Here is a 19,686-nt window from a genome sequence, read left to right on the forward strand (position 1 = left end):
TGTAATGTAATAAATAGTAATGATCAAGGGCTAGGTTTAGGGTAGGGATGTCTCAAGGATCCCAGATAGCACGAACCATAGCCTCTCTCTGGGCTACGTCAGTGTTGCAGGCCTTAGCCGTGGTATACTGATCATATACCACACCCCCTTGGGCCTTATTGATTAACTTCTCTGGGATATGTGGGACGGTAGCGTCCCACCTCGCCAACAGCCAGTGAAATTGCAGGGCGCCAAATTCAAAACAACAGAAATCTCATCATTAAAATTCCTCAAACATACAAGTATTATAAACCATTTTAAAGATAACTTCTTGTTAATCCAGCCAGAGTGTCTGATTTCAAAAAGGCTTTACGGCGAAGCACACCTTTTGATTATGTTAGGTCAGCGCCTAGCCACAGAAAACCATAAGAGATATTTTCCAAAGAAGGAGATGTGTCACAAAATACATAAATAGCGTTAAAATGTATCACTAACCTTTGATCTTCACCGGATGGCACTCCCAGGACTCCATGTTAGACAATAAATGTGTTTTGTTCGATAAAGTTCCTCTTTATGTCCAAAAACCTCATTTGAAATTGGTGCGTTATGTTCAGAAATGCATTGTCTCAAACAAACATCCGGTGAAAGTGCAGAGAGCCACATCAAATTACTGAAATACTCATCATAAACATTGGTGAAAGATACAAGTGTTAAACACACAATTAACGATAAACTTCTCCTTAATGCAACCGCTGTGTCAGATTTCATTTTTTATTTACGGTAACAGCACACCATTCAATTATGTTAGGTCAGCGCCTAGCCACAGAAAAACAAACAGCCATTTTCCAACCAAGGAGAGGTGTCACAAAACTCAGAAATAGCGTTATGAATATTCACTTACCTTTGATGATCTTCATCGGAATGCACTCCCAGGAATCCCAGGTCCCGAATAAATGTTTGTTTTGTTCGATAAAGTCCATAATTTATATCCATATACCTTTTTTTGTTCTTGTGTTTAGTTCACAAATCCAAATTCACAAGGCGCAGGCACTTAGTTCAGATGAAAAGTCAAAACAGGTCCATTACAGTTCGTAGAAACATGTCAAACAATGTATATAATCAAACTTTAGGATGTTTTTATCATAAATCTTCAATAATATTCCAACCGGACAATTCCTTTTTCTTTAGAAATGAAAAGGAATGGAGCTCGCTCTCACGGACGTGCGCGTGACTTAGCTCATGGCATTCTGCCAGACCCATTAGTCAAACAGCTCTTAATCGCCCCCCCTTCATAGTAGAAGCCTGAAACAAGGTTCTAAAGACTGTTGACATCTAGTGGAAGCCTTAGGAAGTGCAATATGACCCCATAGACACTGTATATTGGACCCCCCCATAGGGAATGCCAGAGGTCCAGACAACAGGCCCTCCGATTTGACACACTGATCTCTATCTGATAAGTAGTTGGTGAAACAGGCAAGGCAGTGGAGGCTGTGGAGTCTGCCGATGAGAATATGGTGATTGACCAGAGTCCAAAGCCTTGGCCAGGTCGATGAAGACGGCTGCACAGTACTGTCTTTTATCAATGGCGGTTATGATATCGTTTAGTACCTTAGGCATGGCTGAGGTGCACCTGTGACCAGCTCGGAAACCGGATTACACAGCGGAGAAGGTACGGTGGGATTCGAAATGGTCAGTGATCTGATTATTGACTTGGCTTTGGAAGACTTTAGAAAGGCAGGGCAGGATGGATATAGGTCTGTGACAGTTTGGGTCTAGAGTGTCGCCCCCTTTGAAAAGGGGGATGACCATGGCAGATTTCTAATCTTTAGGGATCTCGGACGATACGAAAGAGAAGTTGAACAGACTAGTAATAGGGGTTGCAACAACGGCGGCAGATAATTTTAGAAAGAGAGGGTCCAGATTGTCCAGCCCAGCTGATTTGTATGGGTCCAGGTTTTGCAGCTCTTTCAGAACATCTGCTATCTGGATTAGGGTGAACGAGAAGTTGGGGAGGCTTGGGTAAGTTGCTGCAGGGGGGTGCGTAGCCAGGAGGAAAGTGTTATATAAATATTCATACACATAGCTCATATAAACAAAGACATTCCGTCGTAAGAACACATACACCCAGCCATAAGACTGACCCCCTCTTCCTTATATAAACACACATCTCATCTCCCTCTAACTGGCCGGTCCCAAGAGCAAAGAACTTTTGCTGTGCACCAATGGGGCCCGCTCTGGCTAGAGCAAGGCCCGCCTCCAACCCTCCGACCAGTCAAGAAGACCGAAACGACAAGACTCCACCTACTTTATTCTATGTATAAAAATGTATGTAACCATTGTATAGGCCTCTTTTTCACCTGGCTCCTTGACGAGTTATGTGAACTAGGTCCGTGCACGTAAAACTGCGGGACAAGATATCTCTGACTCATTAAAACTGTCTTTTGTTACAACTGAAATCCACTCTGTCCAGCGTCCGTGATTTGGTCTCAACTCTCCAGTATTTGAACACTAACAAATTGGTAGCAGAGGATGGTTGTTCTTGAATTCGATCTATTATAAGTTAGTGTGAGAGGACGAGACTGATCACGGCTAAAAAATCAGACGGAAGAGTGACTTCCCCAGCCATTCATCTTGCCTCAGGAAATCTGATCGGAGCGCTCTATATAAAGGTGAGCAGAGCCCGTTATATCGAAATCTGCATATTGTATTATAGCCTAAACCAAATTTTGATCAGAAAGTACTGGGCGTGAGTATGAATCGGTGCCCAAATTTTTACATAAGAACCTAAGACATTGATCGGGGAGATCTTGTTTTGCTCGTTTTTATTTTTTATTTGTATTTTTATTTTTTATCAATTGGCCTATTATTAGAAGTGTAGTATGCATGTAAAAGTTCCTATTAAATAAGTGCTTACTGTTTAATTGGTTGTGGCTTAGAAGTGTAGTATGCACGTAAAAGTTCCTATTGAATAAGTTCTAAACTGTTTAATTGGTTGTGTTTAGAGATTTAGTTAATTAATAGATCGACTGAATCTGCATGTAAAAGATCCTATTGAATGAGTTGTAAACTGTTTAATTGGTTATGTTAGAGGTGTAGTCGAATAGATATAGGATATGTAAGTTTGGCCTTCCACAAGACAGAGATCGGGAATGATGTGGCTATTGCACATCAAACAATAAACATAATATGAACCAGAGTTGACATTCCATGATTTGGAGATGGGGGAAATTAAATTGAAAGAAACGTTTGTCGCGGAGTAGGTTGGGATACGTAACTGGGCTATTAGGCACACAAAGCCACCTTAGTATCGAATGGCCGTGCAATTTTGATTGACAGCAGCCGGGCTGGAATACTGATTTTCGTTTTTTTCATTCCTGTTGATATTGCCTAAAGTTTAAAATTATTCTGACAATTGCTATAGAATCGCTCGAATTTACTGATATAAGTTCATAAAGGAATTTACTGAATTGTTTACAGAAAGTATTTAAATAATTCACTGAACAACTCTTAGTTGTCTAGAAATTCTATCTATATTTCCTAAAGAGCTAGAATTACTCTGAAAATTGTTATAGAACCGCATATATTCACTGATATATTGTTCCAAAAGGAAATCGCAGAATCATTTATAGAAAATACCTAAACGAATCGCTGAACAAATTCAAATAAAATACCGGTGAAATACACACGTGGCGGGCGTCACATACTGATAACCCCCTTTGTCTCGACCAGGGACAGGCTAAGCATGCAACGATAGAAATAAACACCACATAGTAAGGATTGAATATACCTAAATAACGCATTATACACATTATCAGACGACTTAGATAAAATGTCTGCAGCCATCACGCCCAAACAAATGATTGCAGTAGAAACTCAAGACCAAGGGGAGCAGCCAGATAACACTCAGATCGTGGCACAGACTGTCTCTCAGATGATCCAACAGCAGGCAGCCCCACCACCTCATTACCCTCCCCCACAGCGGTATATCCTGCAACGGAAACGGGCTCGACGGGGTCCCTACACTGGACAACACAGAGGGGGAAACTACCAGTGTTTTAACTGCGGAATTACCGGTCATTTTGCCAGAGATTGCATGAAACCACTCTCCCCGCAGCAACAGCAATGGAGAGAAAGAGGAAGAGGACGTGGAGGGGCACCAGGAAGAGGAAGAGGACCCTCTCCTAGACACATGCAGCAGGAGCAGCAAGATTACAACCAACCCTCCCACTTCAACACCTGATCACCCAGTAAGAATGATGAGGATGCCACTCCTGCCGATGACCACACTGTCTGAAGCCCAAGAAGTGTACTGGCTAAAATGCCTACCCACAGGGCCTGCCACCCTCACATCCAGTTTAAGTTCAACCAACTGAAAGCTCAAATCTACACTCTGCACCCATATAAGACTCCCCAAGCTGAGATCCATTGCACACTCAATGCAACAGAAACTGATGACTGCCTCTACACTGCAGACTGGGACGAAGACATGATGCACCTGACCCCACCTATCAGGTGTTGTACCATTGGGTGTGGCCCAGAGGGGGTGGCAGCACCGGTCATCCTACGATCAAGGAACCTCCATGCACCCCTGGCCTGGACGGCTGAAGCATCAACAGCCATAGCACTCCTGAAAACAGATCTATCAGCGGCAGCAGCTCTGACTGCACCTGACTACAAGAACAAGTTCCATTTGGATGTTTCTGGAAGGGAAGGATTCACCTCATCCGTCCTATTCCAGAAACAAGAGGGGGAGAGAAGGGTCTTGATGTACTACTCTTCAAACTTGACCACATTGAGGTAGGACAGTCAACATGCTCCAGATACGTTGCTGCAGTAGCAAAAGCTATTGAAAAAACAGCTCACCTCGTGATGTCACCCTTCAATCAGCCATCATCCCTCAACCAGCATCGGCCAAATTAGCTGAAATCATCGGATTGACGCAGGTCCTCAGAGGAAAAGGAAAGACTGAATATCTATACAGACTCAGCCCATGCCCATGAAGCAGGCCACACTGATAGACCCAGAACTTTTATGAGAAACACATGGCCCCACACACGAAGGCAAACTAAAGACCCTCCAAAAAGGCCTCGCACATCTGGTGGCACCCTCACATAAAAAATATGACTGACTTATTTTATGACGATGATTTATTTTGTGACGAATGCAATGGTTGTGACAGACACAACCCAAAGAAACCATATCAAACACCAATGGGCTCATACGTAATACCTAATGCATGTTTTCAGGATATTAGTATAGACTACACCGACATGGGCCCCGAAAATGTATCTAAAGGCAAACTCTATCTCCTAGTCATAGTAGATAGGTTCTCCAAATGGGTAGAGGCAATACTAACAAAAGGGGAGGATGCTAGGTCAGTCTTTAAGTGGCTACAAACCAAACTAATACCCAGGTATGGCATCCCAAGACAAATCAAATTTGACAAATGGCTTACATTTAACAAACACCTGAGACAGGTGGAAGAAAGATTTGGCATAACCCACAGATTTGGATCTGTGTACAGGCCCCAATCCCAAAATCTGGTGGAACGTCAAACCAAAAGCAAAAGCTAAGATAGCTAAAGTATGTGCCTCATGGGATAATGACTGGTAGAGTCATGCATGGTCCACCAAGGGAGGGAGGTCATATGCCCGCCCTTGATGTACAACAAAGTGTAATGTCTAATTATGTGAAAAAACTGATGGTTCTCTCTGCAGCACTCTCTACCCAGGTTCACAAGGTCCAGGAGGGGGAGCTGCCGGGGGACACGCCACTACTGAAGGTAAAGGTTGGTGACTGGGTGTGGGTTACAGTCCACAAGAGAAAGTGGCTGGAACCCAGGTGGACTGGACCGTACGAAGTGAAGGAGGTTACTTCACACTCAGTCCAGGTCAAAGGTAAATCAGGCACACCTTGGCACCGCCTTACACATTGCACCCCAGCCCCAATTCCTTCTAGAACACTGACTGAAGTCAGAGCTGATTTGAGCGGCCTAAATTCGATTCCAAATGAAGACACTCCTTCCTCAGGTGATGCGGCATCAAACTCCGCCTCCCCTGAGAAGGGAACCTCGCCCAGTTAGAGGGAAATTTCTCCCTCTCTGGGTGAGGCTGGGGATATCTGGTCCCTTATTTGTGATATTCCTACTGATATTTGGAGTAACCCTAGGACTTTCACATGGTTAATTGAACAACTATTTCACCCTGCCACATCACATACACCAACCCCTACACATGTCCCTAACTCCTTTCCTGATATCACTCCCTCCAATCACTCCCGTCCCAAACGTAGCACTACACCTACAGACCCACCATGCAAACCAGACAAGGTTAGGAGCACCACCTTATGTATACCCACGATTGCAACCGCCACCTTTCTGCTATAGTTTTCACGTCTAATAGACGTGAAGAGGGGGATTTGTTATATAAATATTCATACACATAGCTCATATAAACAAAGACATTCCGTCGTAAGAACACATACACCCAGCCATAAGACTGACCCCCTCTTCCTTATATAAACACACATCTCATCTCCCTCTAACTGGCCGGTCCCAAGAGCAAAGAACTTTTGCTGTGCACCAATGGGGCCCGCTCTGGCTAGAGCAAGGCCCGCCTCCAACCCTCCGACCAGTCAAGAAGACCGAAACGACAAGACTCCACCTACTTTATTCTATGTATAAAAATGTATGTAACCATTGTATAGGCCTCTTTTTCACCTGGCTCCTTGACGAGTTATGTGAACTAGGTCCGTGCACGTAAAACTGCGGGACAAGATATCTCTGACTCATTAAAACTGTCTTTTGTTACAACTGAAATCCACTCTGTTCAGCGTCCGTGATTTGGTCTCAACTCTCCAGTATTTGAACACTAACAAAAGCATGGTCAGCCGTAGAAAAATGCTTATTGAAATTCTCGATTATCGGTGGTGACAGTGTTACCTAGCCTCAGTGCAGTTGGCAGCTGGGAGGAGGTGCTCTTATTCTCCATGGACTTTAGAGTGTCCCAAAACATTTTGGAGTTAGAGCTACAGGACGCAAATTTCTGTTTGATAAAGCTAGCCTTTGCTTTCCTGACTGACTGCGTGTATTGGTTCCTGACTTCCCTGAAAAGTTGCATATCGTGGGGACTATTCGAGGCTAGTGCAGTCCGCCACAGGATGTTTTTGTGCTGGTCGAGGGCAGTCAGGTCTGGAGTGAACCAAGGGCTATATCTGTTCTTAGTTCTACATTTTTTGAAAGGGGCGTGCTTATTTAAGATGGTGAAGAAATTACTTTAAAGGAACGACCAGGCATCCTCGACTGACGGGATGAGGTCAATATCCTTCCAGGATAACCGGGACAGGTCGATTAGAAAGGCCTGCTCGCAGAAGTGTTTTAGGGAGCGTTTGACAGTGATGAGGGGTGGTCGTTTGACCGCGGACCCATAGCGGATGCAGGCAATGAGGCAGTGATCGCTGAGATCCTGATTGAAACCAGCAGTGGTGTATTTGGATGGCAAGTTGGTCAGGATAATATCTATGAGGGTGCCCATGTTTACGGATTTAGGGTTGTACCTGGTGGGTGAGAGCTTGTTTATTTGGTCAAAACACTTTTGCTGTTAATGTCACTAATCGATGCCAATCTTCAGGACCTTAATTAGCACATCTATGGCACAATATACATAATCCTGTTGATGTAATCATCACTAATGTTTTTGCGTGTGTGAAACAGTGGCCAGGTCAAAATGCCCCTTGTATGTAGGCACCACAGGAATCCTAGTGCAGGAGATGAAATGTCTTCAAAATCATCACAAAGGAGGACAAACTGAAATGTTTGTACACCACATTTCGGTAACTTTGTTTAGGTACCTGTTCAGTCTGCTGTTATTGAACTGTTTTTCAACTGCCAAACTGACATTCAATTTACTGCCTTATCTCTCCTTCTTCTGCAGTCATACCAAGCGAAACAGCGTGTTTGCTGTGAAGATTGATGTCTTTGTCTCCCATATCTACGGCAGCAAGTTTAAACTCAGCTCAAGCGAACAATCGGCAAAGGATTTTAAATTCAAAGGAATTATAGACCTGTGATGGTGTTGATGGAGTACAGTACCACCTGTGCAAATGACAATGATGAGTGACGACCTGACCTGCAACTGCAGGTGGAGAAATAAGACTGAGCTCAGACACTCAAAGTAAGTAAACAGCTCCTGTCAGGATCTATAATAAGGACTCTCACCATCTTCAATTCTTATTTTCAAGTCATACGGGAACCTCAGCATCTATTTTGGATGCAAGACCTGTTCTATAGCATTTCGTACTGTGGCAAAGACAGGAGACCTGACAGACTCAAAGCAATCAAAACATAGTTGTGATTAGAGAGCATTTGTGTTGGTATTCTCCTTTTTTGTAAACGTATCCATTGATGGGTCAATGATTTTACATAATCGTAAATACATTATGATCGGTTTTCAGTTTTGAGCAACACTACCTATATCCACAAGGTGGCACTAAATCATTTTTGCTTCCTCGATGTATGTACAATAAATAAACATATCTATCTCCTTGCATTTTTGTCAAATTACAGGTTACATTTACTTGATTACATAGTTTGAAGTAACACAATGAGTTACAATATAATGATACTACTATGTGGAAACTGAAGATGCTTAATTTCCTAGTCATTTGGGAATTTCCTAGTTGGCCAACATTTTCTGAGGTACCTGTTGTATATTGTTGGTTTGTCAATTGAAGTGACATAGGTACTGGTAACATTGCTGGCCTGAATTGTTCAATTGGTAGTTGGGTTGCATTGACAAGTAGGTCTCTTTTATTGTTGGAGTTTGGATAGCTCATATTCATTTATTTTATTAACCATGAGTGATTTTGTGAATAAGAACTTTTTATGCTATAACAATAATGAAAACTGAGTGATTGGATAAAAAAAAAATCAATTTAAAAGACAGCATTTGCTGTCTGTTTTGGAAAATATTGTCAAATTTTATTTCCCTATACATTTTCCCATTAAAAAGCCTATCCCTGTTCTACGTAGTGTGTGGATGCATGAGATTTCATTGAATGGGGGGGGGGGGGGGGGGGGGTGTGTATGAGACAGACTGGAAGTGAAAAACTAAACGTCATCACTTCTTCACAATATGCTTTCTGTTCTTTCTTTTCACAAGGTGTAAGTTCTTGGTCAAAAGAGCTGGTGTATCAGTCCATACAATGCAACATGTACGTCTATGACCATGTTTGATGCTGCAAAAAGCATACATATAATTAAACCCCCGTATATTTCATATTCAAGTCCAATGTTTCTTGCATGCAAAAGTGCTGTCGATTTGTACTGCCCTGGTGACTTGGCATTCTATGCTAAAAAATACCCATACTGCGACATTGTTTTCCCTCATAAAAACCACAGGGTGCACAGTAACTAGATTTCACAATTTAAAAAAATCCACATCTGTATTCTTCTAAAGCGCAATGCTTGTTGGAAATCTGTCGTCTTTGTCATGGTATAATGGTCAGTAATAGTATTCCTTGAAACAAACTGTACATTCATCTAGTGTTTTTTTCTACTGATAAAAAGTCAACCTTATCAGCTGTAATAACTCTTAGCACCTAGTTCAATGATACACATCATGTTTGAGCTAACACCACACAATTACATTGTTTACGCATTCTTATGGTGAGATGGAGATGGTAGTGTTATAAATGGCAAATTTGTGCGTTGGCTTTTTTAATCTGCTTGTTCCATCATAATGTGGCCTGAGAAGACACCCCTACTGAAGGAAATCCCTTATGATTGTTTAAACTGTGATGACATTACATTTTTCAGGCATTATTGCTTCCGCATCAGAAGTTGGTCTTCGTGTAGGCCAATATTTAAGTGTAATGCCGGAGATGAGGCAAGCCTTGCAAACATATCCTCCAAAGACACCGGCTTTGACGGCTTTATTACCTTCATACAACAGGTTACCAACATATTCAAATAATGATTTACATATTTTCATTAAAAACATTATTTTAATGAATTTATTAATAGTATTTATTTCTTCCACAATAAATAGTCCCAACACAAATCTAGGGTTGCTACCCAAGCTGGCTGGTCATTTGTTCTATCGGTTCGGTTGCCAGAGAAGCGACCCAGTTGTTCAGTCTTTTTGTTCTGTATCTATGGACGCGACCCAGTCCTTCGTTATAAATGTTCCATTGCCATACTGGCTGACAATGTCATTTATTTGGATACATCCATAACAATGAGCTACAGAGGCGCAATTTCACCTGGCATAGAAAATGTACTCAGGATACTGTTGTTCAGAGGAGCTAGCCAACAACACAGCTACAGTAACACAATCACTTCAAACGGAAGCTGGAAAGACTGCAAACTTGCTGCACTTCATTTCGTTTGACCATTTTTCAATTGACATTGTTTTGTATATATCCATAAAAATGATGCCAGGTGATTCATGATTTCGACTGGCTGAGAAACGCTGCCTGCCTGTCTGTCTCGTCCCGGCTCCCGACATGTTCCTTACTATGGGACAGCAGGATATCGAATTTGAATATTGAAACAATGTTGCGAATGTCGGAGAGACAGACAGCAAGGTTTATACAAAAAAAACAACTAAATGTTACTCTAAAACAAATGTGAGATAATGTCTAGATGCTTTTTAGAGTGGAGATCAAGTTTATAAATTGACTGGCTGGGCGGACGAGACAGTGGATTGTGCAGTCAGATGGAACAGAGTAATAAACAGGCATAGATTTAGCGGTGGTAAATGGTGAAATAGGCACCGGCTGGAATGTGGTTTTAATCAATCAGCATTCAGGATTAGACCCACCCATTGTATAACCTAGTTTAAACAACATTCCATAAGAGTGATCAATCAAGAGAATACTTTCTCATACTACCCGAAACCTGATACTCTCTAATATTTGTGGTTTTCCCTGGAGCGAAAATCTGATCAACATACCAGCAACTATGATTTCTGTTTTTCCATTCAATGCTTCGTCAATTATAGCAAATATTTTTTTTCGTTTTTCAGTTGCAACCATTATCTAGTATCACTAACCATCACAATTAAATTCCTCTAATTTATAGCCATGTGGTTCATTTCCTATCGTTACATTGTTATTAATATTTCTGCCTAAAGCTGGAATCCTAACCTGCTACATAAATGTTTGGACCTATAAATTAATGATATACTTTGAACGGGGTATGGTAGTAGGCAGTGGTGTAAAGTATTTAAGTAAAACTACTTTAAAGTACTCTTTAAATATTTTTGGGGGGTATCTGTACTGTACTATTTATATTTTTACCAACTTTTACTCTTACTTCACTACATTTCTAAAGAAAATGATATACTTTTACTCCATACATTTTCCCTGACACCCAAAAGTGCTCGTTACATTTTGACAGGAAAATGGTCCAATTCACACACTTATCTAGAAAACATCACTGGTCATCCCTACGGCTTCTGATCTGTTAGACTCATTATACACAAATGCTTGTTTGTAAATTATGTCTGAGTGTTAGTGTGCTCCTGGCTATCCATCAATAAAAATGTAAATACAATTTTGTCATCTGGTTTGTTTAATATAAGGAATTTAAAATGATTTATACTTGTACTTTTGATACATAAGTATATTTAAAAACAAATACTTTTAGACTTTTCCTCAAGTAGAATTTGACTCACTTTTACTTGAGTAATTTTTTATTAAGTTATCTTTACTTTTACTCAAGTATGACAATTGAGTACTTTTTACACCACTGGTAGTAGGTGCCAGGTGCACCGGTTTAAGTGTGTCAAGAACTGCAATGCTGCTGGGTTTTTCACTCATTAGTTTCCCATCTATATAAAAAAAATGGTCCATTAAAAGGGGGTGCAACTCCATTTCGGATGGTGTTAATGTTTTGTATACTCGGCCTCAATTCATCAGGGCATGGACTCGACAAGGTGTCAAGCGTTCCACAAGGTGCTGGCCCATGTTGACTCCAATAGTTCCCACAGTTGTGTAATGTTGGCTGGATGTCCTTTGGGTGGTGGAACATTCTTGATAGACACGGAAAACTTTTGAGTCTGAAAAACCCAGCAGCGTTCAAAGGTACTTAAATCTTTTGACTTTCCCATTCACCCTTTGAATCGCACACATACACAATCCATGTCTCAAGGCTTAAAACCCTTTCTTTAATCTGTCTCCTCCCCTACATCAACACTGATTGAAGTGGATTTAACAAGTGAGATCAATAAAGGATCATAGCTTTCACCTGGATTCACCCGGTCAGTCTATATAATGGAAAGAGCAGGTGTTAATGTTTTGTACACTCATACCCATTGATTATTGAATAATATAACTTAGAAATTCCACATGAGCTTAGTTCAACTGTTTTGTTTTCCAATGTTTGTAAACAATGTAAATGTAAACAAACACTGTGTAGCCTCAAAACATGGTTAAAACTATAATTTTGATAGCATGGATGGTCAGTCCTTGCATCCATAACTCTGTCTATGAATTTGAGAGTGTTTACATTTCTCCAAGGCCCGTCCCTCAGCTTTTTACCAAAACACAGGCGAGATGACAGCTTTGTTATTGTTTCAAATAAGGATGCTAGCTTTAATGCTGTCCAACAGTTTTTTTCTGTGATGTATTTCTGTGATGTATTAATAGAATTAGCAATACTGTTGTTCACTGTAATTTAATAGGATCTCTACGCTCCGAGTCACATCCCATCCTCTTTGGGAAACTGGTATTGCCTGTTTTCCCTCTTTCTAGTTGCTTTCTCTCTCTCTCTTTCCCCATCAAGTTGTTTTGGAACTCCCCATGCAATGCGGCTCAACAGGAAATGTGATTTGCACATATAAAAGGGACCTCTCGTGGCAACTCACTCTTCAATACAGAAACGACTATTTGACACTGACAAAACATACTGTATGGTGGTCAGACGGGAACTAAGCGACGTACTACCGAGACACAGACTGTTGCAGCGTAAACAAGATAGAAATCACAAAACAGAGTAAAAGGACAAATTAACTTTTTCACTAGCCATTTATTTGATCATTAGTGACGTAGGCCTACAATTTCGTCTCATTTGTAAATAGATTTTGTTTTTGTTTTGTTAATTTCCTGTAGTGTTGTAATCTTGCTCATCATGGTGGACCAGCTGGCTTTCACGCAAGAGAACAGAGAGCGGATACAGGCAGTGGAGAACTCCTTCGGCCCCTCTGGGATGTCCCTGATCAGACCTGACCGGGTCTTGATAGGCGAGGGGCGGCTGATGAAGCTGTGTCGACGCCGCCCCCAGCCTAAAGTATTTTTCTTGTTTAATGACATTTTGGTGTACGGTAGCATCATCCTTCATGGACGCTGGCACAAGAACCAGCATGTTATCTCCCTGGAGGATATCCAGCTAGAGGACCTGGAGGACGGGGTCATCATGGAGAACCAGTGGCTGATCCGCACACCACAGAAGTCCTTCTACGTGGCAGCTGCCTCCGCTGAGGAGAAGCGTGCCTGGATGGAGCACATTGAGGACTGCAGGTGTAAGCAGCTGCAGCATACCGGCTGCCAGCCCGGGTGCACCTTCGCCACCACCTGGATCCCTGACCGGGCGTCCGCCATCTGCATGCGCTGCTCTAAAACATTTAGAGTCAACAAACGTCGCCACCACTGTCGTCGCTGCGGCTTCGTCGTCTGCAACGCCTGCTCCAAGAACCGGGCCGTGATCTGCCACATCTCTACTAAGCCCGTGAGGGTGTGTCGACTGTGTCACCTCAGTCTCCAGGACCATGGGGAGCTGACTCAGGATGAGGTGCATCTACGAGGGGACAGTGATGGGAGGAACTGCTCTGATGAATCTGACCTGGTCATGCCCGAGTACGAGGCGACTAGCGACGATGAGGCGAATGAGCGGGTAGAACACCACGCACCAAGTAATTGGGTTGAGTGTCACAACTCTTGGTCCCCATTTAACTATTTAAAACCGGACCATCAAAGTCTCAATCTCACTGGATTGTCAAGTCACTTGACTTGACTTGGTTGACAATTGGACAATGTGAGAGGACCCTGAAAAGTATTTACTGAATGAGTACGTGGTGAAGAGTGCCAAATCAAGACGATACATGATCACATGTAATCATAAATATTGCACAAATATGAACACTAATCCTACCCATATAATGTATGCATTACATAGATTTTTTCCTGTTAATAATATAATATTCCTTTGAGTGTTTTGGGGGGCTTATTTTTGTCATCCTTTTGATATAAGGTTAACCTGTAGTATTCATTGTTGACTGGCCATTATGCACACACGGAGCATCTTATTTTACATGAAACACATTTCGCACTGAATACTTTTATATTTGTCCTATACTTATCGTGTTTTTAAAAAAAAGGCACATTGACAACGTGCCTATTTTAAGTGTACCTGTAATTATAACTCTAAATGGCAGCAATAACTATACCTCTTTATATCACATTCACATCAACCATTTATCTTGAAATGAAATATTTTGATAGCAACCTTTGGTCATCCTTGTCCTGAACACCTGGTAAGACTGCTTATTGACCCCCCAAAACAGCTGTAATCAAACAATTTCGTGCTTAGGTGTTACAAGCCTCCTGCAGACACATGAACCAGTCCTGAGGCAACAGGTGCAGTAGATGAGCCTTTCGAGAAAGTTCTTGCGTCATTTCATTTTCCCAACTCTAGTGTTGTCAATGGCTATACTCTGGCTAACTGCCAATTACTTTTTTTTCTTTTTTTAAAGAACGTATTCAAATGCAACATGTCAATCATTAACATTTTATAGGCATTTCAAACCAGAAACCAGTTTAAATCGTGCTCTCTGGTTTCTGAAAAGAACTGTCTAAAAAAGGTTTTTCTATGAAGATATAAAAGACTGCTCTCACATCCCCAGACTACCAATAAAGTGGTGATGGAATATGATATCTTGTGACTTCAATCCATTTGAATTTGGAAAAAAGCTGCTAAGACACTGTTTCTTAGTAAGCCATAGGTACAAGACTGACAAGCATCTCTCAGAAACGAATGACATAACTTCTAATGAAATTTCCCCTCGAGATTAATATGATGTTATGAGAACCGGCAGGTCCAAGCTTGCTTGCAAAGAATGAACAGGGAAACGTCTAGAACAGCGAATGTGGGGGGAAAAATAATAATAATCGCAGTGGTGTCATAACAAACAACCTTTGCACATACTTAAAAAAGTGCTTTGATATCTTAATAAGAATCTAGTATTATTCAAAAGTCTACATTTGAAACATTGACAAAGAGGAACTAGATTACATTGCGTATAATCTCGGAAACCCAGAAGAAAAAAATATTGCGAAATTGCGACAGATGAGATACCATTCTATGTTACATGCACGCATCTGACCAAGAGTGATTACATTGCGTAGCATTGTCTTCCTTCTCTTACAAAGAATGTGTTAAGCGGTTGAATTTCCCTCACGAAACTGTCAATGATGTCATACTAAAAGCTTGTGGTGATCATACACGTCCCCGTTGTCCTTTATTTCATGTATCATGATTTTCATACAAACACTTTAGTACAAGAGCACTACAAGATTTTCCCAATTAGTTCATTCTAGGACTAGGTGGCACTTATCACCATTTTATGCGCCAGAAGTATAAAGGCCGGTTTTTCTGAAGTACTCATCTCTTACAATATTCACATTGCATGAATCACTTGAGATCCCAGGCACACTTACAAGAGGAGTGATCAGGGTCCTTTTTTCATTGTCTTGCATTTGTTGCAAATCATGTCAATTATAAATGACCAACAATATTCAATGTGTACATTTCAGCGCAAAATTTCAGCAACCAATTATGCACTACAATATAAATAAAGTACACCTTTCTGGTTAATTGCTGGACTGTTCGTATAAGATACGTTTCAATCATACCGCGACATTCAGAGATAACAATTTCTCAACTAAAACAAAACAAACGTGTACATTAAAGTACAATTCAGCCACTCTTCCACCTCATATTCATTATCTCCGAAACCATAACAGTGTCTACACACAGTATGTGAAAACAGCGAGTTTCTATGATCTGTGGTTAAAAAGATAAGGTGCAAAAAAAAATTACAAAAATGCTCCTCTGTAACATCACATGGTAGCATTAAAAGTAACAAAACAGTGATTTTCAAAACAGTGGTTTTCAACAAGTTTCTAGCCAGAGGGAGGGTGTTTTCTTGCTCCTCACATCACTGGGAATCTCCTAGTGCCTGAAAAGCACTGTTTTTAAATATGTTTTACTTTTGATGGCGTCATTGGGTAGAACTTTTAACTTTATATTTGTTTTGTAGAAATGTGCCGTTTTCACATATGCAGACACTGGTGTCGGGATGGGGATGACGAAAATGACGTTTAAAAAAAGTGGCGTAAATGTCATTTCAGCGCTTCATCAAAGGATATTAAATGGACATGATCAGATATTAGGTAACATGACAGGTCTGACATGAGTCTCAGTGTAACTCTCATAAGGCCTCTTTCAGTTAACCGACAGTATAAAAAGGTTCTTTCAGTCTCCAGGAATAAGCTTGAGTTGAATCTGAGTACAAATGTTCTACGGTGTTCCTCCAGATATTCAGTCTGTGTAGATCAGTCCCCATATCTCACCTCTGCTCTCAGTTCCTTTGTGATATAACGGAGTAGGGCAGCAGTGACCTGCTGCTGGAGAGTAGCATTCCCCACGACCAGGGCGGTCAGCTGGGCCAGGTCTGTCCAGTCCAGTGAGCCCAAAACGGCCATGATATCAGCATAGAGTCTCTGCTGCTGGTGGGGAGGCAGTTCCATGATGATCTGAGGGAGAGGTCTGAACTGTCCACTGGTCATCCACCATCCCAACAGGCCACCTAATGCACCACCTAAAGAGCAGCACAAACAAGATCTGTGTCAGAAGATCAAGAGGGGAGAAGAGCTCACAGATTTAAAACACTTGTGGTTATAAGATCTACAGAGAAGACAGAAATGCCAAACGTGGAGGTGTGGCTGTTTATATTCAGAACCACATTCCTGTAAAGCTGTTGAAGTAATATGGCTACAGGTTCATCTGCTTCACCTGAAGCCCATTCTGGTGGGAAGCTGCTATAGACCACCAAGTGCTAACAGTCAGTATCTGGATAACATGTGTGAAATGCTTGATACTGTATGTGATATCAATAGAGAGGTATACTTTCTGGGTGATTTAAATATTGACTGGCTTTCATCAAGCTGCCCACTCAAGAGAAAGCTCAAAAACTGTAACCAGTGCCTGCAACCTGGTTCAGGTTATCAATCAACCTACCAGGGAGTTAAAAACAGTACAGGAATGAAATCATCAACATGTATTGATCATTTCTTTACTAATGCTGCAGAAATGTTCCTCAAAGCAGTATCCAAATACATTGGATGTAGTGATCATAATATAGTAGCCATATCTAGGAAAACCAAAGTTCCAAATGCTGGGCCTAATATAGTGTATAAGAGGTCATACAATAAGTTTTGTAGTGATTCCTATGTTCTTGATGTATAGAATATTTGTTGGTACGCGGTGTGTAATGACGAGCAACCAGACGCTGCACTTGACACATTTATGAAATTGCTTATCTTAGTTACTAATAAGTGTGGATTGATGAGGAATTGAAAAATTGTATGGTTGAGAGGGAAGAGGCAAAAGAGATGGCAAATAGGTCTGGCTGTATAACCGATTGGCAAATGTACTGCAAATTGAGAGATGGTCACTAAACTGAATAAAACAAAGACGAAACTACACTATGAAACAAAAATAAATGACAAAGAATGATATTAAAAAGCTTTGGAGCACCTTAAATGAAATTTTGGGCAAAAAGGCAAACTCCGCTCCATCATTCATTGAATCAGATGGCTCATTCATCACAAAACCAACTGATATTGCCATCTACTTTAATCATTTTTTCATTGGCAATATTAGCAAATGTAGGCATGACATACCAGCAAAAAACACTGACACTACACATCCAAGTATATCTGACCAAATTATGAAAAACAAACATTGTAATTCTGAATTCCGTAAAGTGAGTGTGGAAGAGTTGAATAAATGATTGTCATCTATCAACAATGACAAGCCACTGGGGTCTGACAACTTGGATGGAAAATTACTGAGGATAATAACTCTATTCCACATCAAGTAACTCATGCCAGCAGTAAAGTTAGATTAAAAAAACAGATAGAAATACACTTTATGGAACCGCGGGACTGTGAAGCAAAACAAACATAGACACATGCATACAAACACGGATAACATACCCACTATACAGATGTACCCATGGATTTTGTGTTGTAGATATGTGGTAGTAGAGTAGAGGCCCGAGAGCAAACACTTAATATGTTGTGAAGTCTGTTATGAATGTATTGTAATGTTTTTAAAATGAATAATAAAATGTATGCCTTAGCAGCAGCTAATGGGGATCCATAATAAATACAAATAGAAATAAACACCTGTATTTATCAAAATCGACCTCCCCACTCATAAGACAACATTGGCTGAGAATTATTCTACCCTAACGCCATACTTTATAGGCCTACCACATATACACTGAAAATCTCATAGCTGCAATCAATACAATAGGTTTGAGAAAGGATATGGCTCCACCTTGTGGTTGAAGTAGGGAAAAGCAGATTATCATAATTTCGCTTACTAAATTGAAAGGATCCTTACCAACAGCAATCCCTGGGGGACCACCTAGAAGACCTCCTAAAAATGCAGTCCCTCCTGCCACTGCTGATCCTTTCCCAGAATTCTTCACTGCTGCTTTTATCTGCTGATTTGCAGACAGGTCACAGCATAGTTGCATGACATCATCCATACGTGGAGCCATGGTAGCTGCTCTTCCTGGTGTGATGATAAGAGACACACCGAAGATCAGTTTGCAACCAACCCAACGGATCTCTAGTATAAATTGCAAGTACAAATAGCCACTACCAATTTAATACTAGAAGAGATGTAGGATTTGACTTCTGTCAGATATCCTGAAGACTAGGAGTAAGCCATCTTCTGGTAATGAACTGCATTACACTGCTGAGAGTAGCCTCTACCAAAAGTTAAATAAACGATTGTTCAAATAATGTTATAGGCCTTTTTTTACTCCAAATGTTGACAAAACCAGGAAACTATATTATTGTAATCAATTCAGTTATCATATTTAGCAGACAGACTGGTTAAATAACTGATGACTTAATGCAGACCATTGTCATTAGTAAAAAACTTCTCACACAAGAGATTCGAAATGCTTCCCTCGGATTTATGTTATGACCACAATAATAACGACCGCAGCTAATAATAATTATACATCCCTTCTGATATATAGGCCTTTTTAAATGGCGTAAAACGACATCTAAAAATAGGAGATAGTGTTAGTGTGTCATCATGTGGCCATCAGCATTTTCTCTCCATTTAAAGTGTGGCAATCACCTTTACATAACCACATAGTTGTCCCCATCACACAGAACGTACTCTGACGTTGGCCTACATGAAAATTATCTAAAGTACACATTGGTGGCGAATCCCTACCGTCAGATCTCGCACTTCGATGATGTGTTAATGTTTGTGTATCATGAGTGTTGGTAAAAACTATGACCGCGGTGAATGACGGGACATTTGTTTAGGACAAGCCCACATCCTGTTAAAACGATTCGCGGTTGTATAGATATGCACAATAAAACAAACATAGCCTAATA

General features: G+C 40.9%; 2 protein-coding genes across 4 annotated transcripts; one reads left to right on the forward strand and one right to left on the reverse strand.

The window, feature by feature from the left end:
- Nucleotides 1-12,881: 12,881 nt before the first annotated feature.
- On the forward strand, nucleotides 12,882-15,303 carry LOC139385052 (pleckstrin homology domain-containing family F member 2-like). Its single transcript, XM_071130090.1, has one exon. The coding sequence runs from the start codon at nucleotides 13,109-13,111 to the stop codon at nucleotides 13,988-13,990; it is 882 nt and encodes a 293-aa protein (XP_070986191.1). The 5' UTR covers nucleotides 12,882-13,108; the 3' UTR covers nucleotides 13,991-15,303.
- A 166-nt stretch (nucleotides 15,304-15,469) lies between these two features.
- LOC139385053 (protein C19orf12 homolog) lies at nucleotides 15,470-19,583 on the reverse strand. Of its 3 annotated transcripts, none has more exons than XM_071130093.1 (3): nucleotides 19,520-19,583; nucleotides 18,668-18,832; nucleotides 15,470-16,856 (listed from the first exon to the last, which is right to left on the reverse strand). In XM_071130093.1, the coding sequence occupies exons 2-3, from the start codon at nucleotides 18,825-18,827 to the stop codon at nucleotides 16,591-16,593; spliced, it is 426 nt and encodes a 141-aa protein (XP_070986194.1). In that variant the 5' UTR covers nucleotides 18,828-18,832; nucleotides 19,520-19,583; the 3' UTR covers nucleotides 15,470-16,590. The 3 variants fall into 3 exon arrangements, with proteins under 3 accessions (XP_070986194.1, XP_070986193.1, XP_070986195.1); XM_071130092.1 differs by having other exon boundaries at nucleotides 18,668-18,841; nucleotides 19,421-19,562; XM_071130094.1 differs by lacking the exon at nucleotides 19,520-19,583 and adding an exon at nucleotides 19,222-19,236 and having other exon boundaries at nucleotides 16,350-16,856.
- Nucleotides 19,584-19,686: the final 103 nt, after the last annotated feature.

The sequence above is a fragment of the Oncorhynchus clarkii genome, chromosome 26 (assembly GCF_045791955.1).
Source record: "Oncorhynchus clarkii lewisi isolate Uvic-CL-2024 chromosome 26, UVic_Ocla_1.0, whole genome shotgun sequence".
Classification (NCBI taxonomy): domain Eukaryota; kingdom Metazoa; phylum Chordata; class Actinopteri; order Salmoniformes; family Salmonidae; genus Oncorhynchus; species Oncorhynchus clarkii.